At 49.1% G+C, this 8,137-nt stretch overlaps 1 protein-coding gene across 1 annotated transcript; it reads left to right on the plus strand.

Annotated features, from left to right (window-relative positions):
• Positions 1-2,995: 2,995 nt before the first annotated feature.
• On the plus strand, positions 2,996-6,716 carry LOC108803663 (zinc finger protein 260-like). Its single transcript, XM_018575486.1, has 4 exons — positions 2,996-3,040; positions 3,675-3,731; positions 4,448-4,625; positions 4,999-6,716. The coding sequence occupies exons 1-4, from the start codon at positions 2,996-2,998 to the stop codon at positions 6,714-6,716; spliced, it is 1,998 nt and encodes a 665-aa protein (XP_018430988.1).
• The last annotated feature ends 1,421 nt before the right edge of the window (positions 6,717-8,137 follow it).

An 8,137-nucleotide genomic window follows, 5' to 3' on the forward strand; every position in this document is an offset into this window, starting at 1 on the left:
TGTCTCCAACCAAGGTAGGTCCACCTATAGATCGGAGAAATGTCTCCAACCAAGGTAGGTCCACCTATAGATCGGAGAAATGTCTCCAACCAAGGAAGGTCCACCTATAGATCAGAGAAATGTCTCCAACCAAGGTAGGTCCACCTATAGATCGGAGAAATGTCTCCAACCAAGCAAGGTCCACCTATAGATCGGAGAAATGTCTCCAACCAAGGTAGATCCACCTATAGATCAGAGAAATGTCTCCAACCAAGGTAGGTCCACCTATAGATCAGATAAATGTCTCCAACCAAGGGAGGTCCACCTATAGATCGGATAAATGTCTCCAACCAAGGTAGGTCCACCTATATCGGAGAAATGTCTCCAACCAAGGTAGGTCCACCTATAGATCGGAGAAATGTCTCCAACCTGGAGAAGGACAAGACAAAGCCTCTCAGCAATCACACCGAGCGGACACTCATAGTTACATAGTCAGGTTGAAAAAAGATACACGTCCATCGAGTTCAACCTATAAAGGCCTTCCATCCCCCCGGCTTTATTTCTGCTCACACCCGTAGATTAAACCAATAATTCACACTGTAGATCAGCACATGGCAGTAACGGGTCATAAACCCTCATCCAGAAGGTCATTCCCCTCATCTGACCGAGGTACCAGATCCACCCGGGAACAGAGGTGTGAGGAACCCTCATCTGACCGAGGTACCAGATCCTTCCGGGAACAGAGGTGTGAGGAACCCTCATCTGACCGAGGTACCAGATCCTTCCGGGAACAGAGGTGTGAGGAACCCCCATCTGACCGAGGTACCAGATCCCTCCGGGAACAGAGGTGTGAGGCACCCCCATCTGACCGAGGTACCAGATCCCTCCGGGAACAGAGGTGTGAGGAACCCCTCCGATCCGGGAGGACGAATAGAGGAACCACCAATCTGGGACATCAGATTCCTCATGGACACACCTGGCTTGGGTTTGGTTCATGAGGTAGAGACACCTACTGTCTGCCTCCTGACCTGGTGTCCCAAGCAAACCACTAACACCCGAGCTTGGAAACTTAAATAGTATTTCCACATTCCAGGGTGAATGTGAGAAAATGGAATTACCCCCAACAATCTACCCCCTACCTCTAACCCCCCGCTCGCGAATGGTGGTTTCCCTCCAGTTGGTACACCGTATTTCAACTAGTGAGCACTCGTTGGTCAGCACAATCATCTGACCAATGAGAAGGGCTTCTTAGCAAGTGTAAGGCTTAGATAGCAGCTCAGTCCTCCATTTATTTTGTTGAGTAGAAAAAAAAGTTGAAAATAGATCAAACCCCCCAATGATTGTATCGCATTAGCTATGACTTCATATCCATCCAACCATCAAACAGCATTACGTAGGTCCATGTTGCCTCGTACCCACCAGACGGGTTCTCTAAGATAAGACTTGTAGGTGGGTGTAGATGTTTTTGGCAATGTTCCTTCAGACGTGATGTCTCCTGAAAATTCCCTCATAACTCATCAACATGAAACCGCAAATGTGTCCTCACATAAGAACATTGCCAGGAATGGAGGTCCATCTTCGTATGGCTGACATTGATATGGTGTGTGGTCATGTGATTCAGCAGGAGTCATCAGTTCCCTTCCCGAGGAGCCGGGGTATCTAGAAGGACACCGGGATCTCTACAAGGACGTGGTGATGGAGAATGCCCCGCCCCTCACATCACCGGGTAAGAGGAGAGAGCAGTACGGAGGCTCCGCCTACATCCCCCATCATCTGATACACACATAGAAACAATGTATTCAGTCAGTGTGTGTGTTTCCTACAGATGGATCCAGTAAGAGGAACCCACCAGAGAGATGTCCCCGCCCCCTGTATTCCCGGGACCCCACCCAGGAAGATCTCACCATCCCCCACCATGAGAGATGTCCCCGCCCCCTGTATTCCCGGGACTCCACCCAGGAGGATCTCACCATCCCCCACCATGATCAGGTCGGTGATTATCACGGATGGTATTATTTGGGATGTGGACGTTATCTACATTGTTACCATTTGTTTTTATTTTCAGAGTGACTCTAAAGTTGTTGTTAAAGAAGAAATCAAAGAGGAGGAGGAGGAGTATGGAGTGATGGAGGAGTTCCCAAAAGGACACCAGGAGAACACGGAGGAGTCATCCAGCTCCAGGAACCCACCAGAGAGATGTCCCCGCCCCCTGTACTCCCGGGACTCCACCCAGGAAGATCTCACCCTCCCCCACCATGATCAGGTAGATGATGGACCATCACTTTTTGTTATGATGTATACAGAAGAATGTTTGTTACAATGAATGATTCTTATATATTTAGAGTGGAAGCCTCGGGGATTATGGTATTGACGTTAAAGAAGAGTATAAGGAGGAGGATGAGGAGTACGGGGTGATGACGGAACCTTCTGAAGGACACTCGGAAAGTGGAAACCTCCTGAAGAATAATATTGTAAAAGAAGAACACAAAGATGAGGCGTACGGGGTGATGGAGGAGCTTTCAGGAGGACACACGGGTATGATGGAGCCACCAGAGAGATGTCCCCGCCCTCTGTATTCCCGGGACTCCACCCAGGAAGATCTCACCATCCCCCACCATGATCAGGTAGATGATGATCAATCACCGATCGCATTATTACATTCTGTCCATTATCTACGTGGTTACAATTTATCACTTTTATCATTCAGAGTGGAAACCCAAGCAGATCTACAGTTGATGTTAAAGAAGAGATAAAAGAGGAGGAGGATGGAGGGATGGAGGAGTCGGAGTCTCGAAAAGGACACCAGGAGAACACGGAGGAGTCATCCATCTACAGGAACCCACCAGAGAGATGTCCCCGTCCTCTGTATTCCCGGGACTCCACCCAGGAAGATCTCACCCTCCCCCACCATGAGAGATGTCCCCGTCCTCTATATTCCCGGGACCCCACCCAGGAAGATCTCACCATCCCCCTCCATGATCAGGTGGGTGGAGTTGAGGGGCGTGAAGATAAAGTGATGGAACGCTATGACGTGTGGACTCTACAAGATGAGATCTTCTATGTGATGTCACATCATTAGAGCGTATTTCCCATTAACGTCTTCCAGCATTCCGAGAGGTGGAGCCTCCTCCCCAAACCACAGGAAACACGTCACCCAATTAGCCTTTAAAAGGCCCGCCTCTTCTCCGGTCCTCGGTCAAATTGGGGAGCGCGTCACTGGAACGCTAGGGAAGCCTCCATTTTTGGGTTAGCAAAGCTGCCACATGGCCGAGCTTCTTCGTCCGACATTATCGCGTGGATCTCAATTCTACGGGGATCAGGCCTTAGGTGGAACGGTGCTTCAAGCTGTGGTCCCGCCCTAGATACAGATAAGTTCGTGGTTGTCCTCTCGGAGGCCAGCCCCGGAAGACGTTAATGGGAAATCCAGAGTTGGACTTTACCGGTAACTCTACTGCCAGTCGTCTTCCAGGACAGCAGCTGCCCACCCGGTGACGCTCATGATGTTTTTTTTGCCCCAGTTTTTCCTTCGGTTCTCCTGATGACTGAGGGACTGGAGAAGGGGCGGGGCTTTTAAGGCTAGTGGGTGACGTGTTTGGGGAGGAGATTCCATCTCTCGTCATGCTGTCCTGGAAGACACCGAAACCAGTAAGTTGGAAGTCTGGATTTTTTTTACAGTTTTTGTTTTCTGGGTTTAGGTGGAAGATCTGACGGATATCAAAGTTGAGGTGAAAGAAGAAGTAGAAGAGACGTATGTGAGGGATGATCAGCGATATACGGAGGAGGCCGGGATGATGAGGACGTCCATAGAGGAGGACACGCCTACAGAGATCGGCACAGGTGGGTCATATGCAGGACATCTCTGGAAGACATTCCCATGTCCTGAGTCCCATCCCTATAGAGACCCGGCAACAGAGAAATATCCGGTAGATGGTTCCTCCTGGCCTCCAACCAGATGACTCCTACATGATGTTGGTCCTCCAGACATGGACTCTGCTGCTCAGTCCAGTTCTGAGACCAACTGAGCCGAGGACAATAGATTACCTCTTCAAGAAACACAACTTGATAGGCCTACAAACACTCCTCTGAGCCACTTCCCCCCAACGCCTGGTCAGGTGACGCTCACCCATAGTGTCATAGAAAGTCATGTGATCCTCCGGACTACATGACCCATCATTCATAGCGCCATCGCCCATGTGAGCCACTACCAGTCACTCCCCATGGAGGGGGGGCAGAGAAGTGTCTTCTGTATCTAGTGTTCTCGGGCTGCCTGTGCATGTTGGTGCCGGGGGCGTCATCACGTCGGGTTGTAGTCCCCTCCTGAGAGTGCGTGTGAAGGGGTGGCAATGGCGGGGCCACATAGAGCCATGAAAGCCAAGGAGCCACCCGGGAAGTAGAGTCAGCGATCAGGGAAACGGGTGACACGGGACTGAGGAGCTCCGGCCTGGTGATGGTCACTTCCTTGGTACAGGGGACAGTTACTAATGAAGACCTAATGTGCAGGACGAGAAACCCTGTTCGAGAGAGATACGGGGGGCCGCCATGGCTGGACCTCTTGCTGGTAATAGCAGTCGTCAGGCCGAGTCCCTGGCTGGAGGACTTTGAGTCCCAACACCTTGAACAAGCCTGTAAAGTTTGGAGGGGGAGGGGTAAGTAGGGATTTTGAAGTGCTTTGTAACCAATAACAGGACGTGACGGGGAATGAGGAATCAAAGAGCCAACGATGGTCTTCAGGATCAGTCCAGCCTTCATCTTGGTTGGGTTCCCCCATCCTCACTCTCGGACCTCTGGTGCGGCTCAGCTCCACTCTTATTACTAAATGACTGATGGGGGAAATAAGGAAGTGTAGGACATCCTATGGTGGGAAGATGGCAGACTAAGGTGGGTGAATGTAGAAGTCATCTGGTCTGAGGTCAGGAGGAACCATCTACCAGATCTGATCCTCATCAACAAAGCTGACTGATGTGGGCGGAGTCCTGGGTGAGGTGAAGCAACCAATAATCTCTTTCCTTCTATTTGTAGTCCATGGACGGCACGTCGGGAAGATCTCAGAGGAACGTCTCACGTTGTCTCCAGAAGATGAGGACATCACACAGTATAGTCCAGGAGAAGACCATAATGTCCATCAGTTGCCCCGCAGTGTGGATGGACCATCATATTCCTCTAATCCTGAGGACTCTCAGACTGGGAGGGGCGGGGCCATCCTCCCAACAGATAAGAGGTTTCCCTGTGCTGAGTGCGGGAAACATTTTCATTCTAAATCCTATCTCACTGTACACAAAAGATCTCACACGGGGGAGAAGCCGTATTCATGTCCTGAGTGCGGGAAAAGTTTTGTACGTAAATCGGTTCTCATTGAACATCAGAGGTCTCACACGGGGGAGAAACCATATGCCTGTCCTGTGTGTGGGAAAGGTTTTTCACGTAAGGCAGTTCTCACGGAACACCAACGATCTCACACGGGCGAGAAGCCGTATTCCTGCTCAGAGTGCGGGAAATGTTTCTCACAGAAGTCCTATCTTTCCATACACCAGAGATCTCACACAGGGGAGAAGCCGTATTCCTGCACTGAGTGCGGGAAAAGCTTTATACAGCGACAACACCTTGCTACACATAAAAGGGCTCACAAAAGGGAGAAGCCACATTCCTGCCCCGAGTGCGGGAAAGGTTTTCTTGGTCGACAACAGCTCATTATACATCAAAGGACTCACACAGGGGAGAAACCATATGCCTGTTCAGAGTGTGGGAAATGTTTCCCTTTGAAATTATCGCTCATCAAACATCAGAGATATCACACAGGAGAGAGGCCATATTCTTGCCCTGAGTGCAGGAAATGTTATGTCACAAAATCATTATTAAATTTACATCAGAAATCTCACAGGGGCGAGAAGCCGTATTCCTGCTTGGAGTGTGGGAAAAGTTTCTCGCAGAAGTCCTATCTTCACATTCATCAGAGATATCATACAGGAGAAAAACCGTATGCATGCACTGTGTGTGGGAAAAGTTTTGCTCATAAACAACGTCTTACCATACATCAGACATGTCACACAGGGGAGAAGCCATATTCCTGTATTGAATGCGGGAAATGTTTTGCCACAAATTCAGTTTTATACGTGCATAAAAAATCTCACATGGAGAAAAAGACATATCCCTGCTTGAAGTGCGGGAAGTGTTTTTCCAAGAATTCCCACCTTTCCAGACATCAGAGATCTCACACAGGGGAGAAGCCTTATTTTTGCCCTGAGTGCGGGAAACGTTTTGTACATGGAGAACAGCTGGCTGAACATCAAAGGTCTCACACAGGGGAGAAGCCGTATTCTTGCCCAGAATGCGGGAAATGTTTTATACGTCGACAACATCTTACTAGGCATCAGATATCTCACACAGGGGAGAAGCCGTATGCTTGCAATAAGTGCGAGAAATGTTTCTCACGGAAACCACAGCTTGTTGTACATGAAAGATCTCACACAGGGGAAAAGCCGTATTCCTGCCCTGAGTGTGGAAAAGGTTATCCACAGAAATCAGAGCTGGTTATACATCAAAGATTTCACACAGGAGAGAGGCCGTATTTGTGCGAAGAGTGTGGGAAAAGTTTTTCAGTGGTGGGTCATCTGCACACTCATCGGAGGACTCACACGGGTGAGAAACCGTATTCCTGCCCTGAGTGTGGGAAACGCTTTTCACAGAAGTCCCACCTTACCAAACATCAGACATGTCACATAAACCTCGAGGTGTATTAGTGCCCTGAGTGCGGGAAACGTCTTCTATATGAATCATCAGAGATCTGACGCTGGGAAGACGCACACCTTCAAAATTGTGTTTTTATATGATGAACAATCAATCAATAAAATGTTAACAATCCCTCCAAATAGTCTTCCGTCTCTCTATACAGATAGAAAATCAAACATTGTCCTCAATGGCGGGTGCATGTAACGTATAGAGTGCAGGGGTCAGTGGTATGTAATGTATGGAGTGCAGGGGTCAGGAGTATAACGTATGGAGTGCAGAGGTCAGTGGTATGTAATGTATGGAGTGCCGGGGTCAGGAGTATAACGTATGGAGTGCAGAGGTCAGTGGTATGTAATGTATGGAGTGCAGGGGTCAGGAGTATAACGTATGGAGTGCAGAGGTCAGTGGTATGTAATGTATGGAGTGCAGGGGTCAGGAGTATAACGTATGGAGTGCAGAGGTCAGTGGTATGTAATGTATGGAGTGCAGGGGTCAGGAGTATAACGTATGGAGTGCAGAGGTCAGTGGTATGTAATGTATGGAGTGCAGGGGTCAGGAGTATAACGTATGGAGTGCAGAGGTCAGTGGTATGTAATGTATGGAGTGCAGGGGTCAGGAGTATAACGTATGGAGTGCAGAGGTCAGTGGTATGTAATGTATGGAGTGCAGGGGTCAGGAGTATAACGTATGGAGTGCAGAGGTCAGTGGTATGTAATGTATGGAGTGCAGGGGTCAGGAGTATAACGTATGGAGTGCAGAGGTCAGTGGTATGTAATGTATGGAGTGCAGGGGTCAGGGGTATGACGTATGGAGTGCAGAGGTCAGTGGTATGTAATGTATGGAGTGCAGGGGTCAGTGGTATGTAATGTATGGAGTGCAGGGGTCAGTGGTATGTAATGTATGGAGTGCAGGGGTCAGTGGTATGTAATGTATGGAGTGCAGGGGTCAGTGGTATGTAATGTATGGAGTGCAGGGGTCAGTGGTATGTAATGTATGGAGTGCAGGGGTCAGTGGTATGTAATGTATGGAGTGCAGGGGTCAGTGGTATGTAATGTATGGAGTGCAGGGGTCAGTGGTATGTAATGTATGGAGTGCAGGGGTCAGTGGTATGTAATGTATGGAGTGCAGGGGTCAGTGGTATGTAATGTATGGAGTGCAGGGGTCAGTGGTATGTAATGTATGGAGTGCAGGGGTCAGTGGTATGTAATGTATGGAGTGCAGGGGTCAGTGGTATGTAATGTATGGAGTGCAGGGGTCAGTGGTATGTAATGTATGGAGTGCAGGGGTCAGTGGTATGTAATGTATGGAGTGCAGGGGTCAGTGGTATGTAATGTATGGAGTGCAGGGGTCAGTGGTATGTAATGTATGGAGTGCAGGGGTCAGTGGTATGTAATGTATGGAGTGCAGGGGTCAGTGGTATGTAATGTATGGA

Source organism: Nanorana parkeri, unplaced genomic scaffold (assembly GCF_000935625.1).
Source record: "Nanorana parkeri isolate BGI_ZX_2015 unplaced genomic scaffold, ASM93562v1 scaffold3999, whole genome shotgun sequence".
NCBI lineage: Eukaryota > Metazoa > Chordata > Amphibia > Anura > Dicroglossidae > Nanorana > Nanorana parkeri.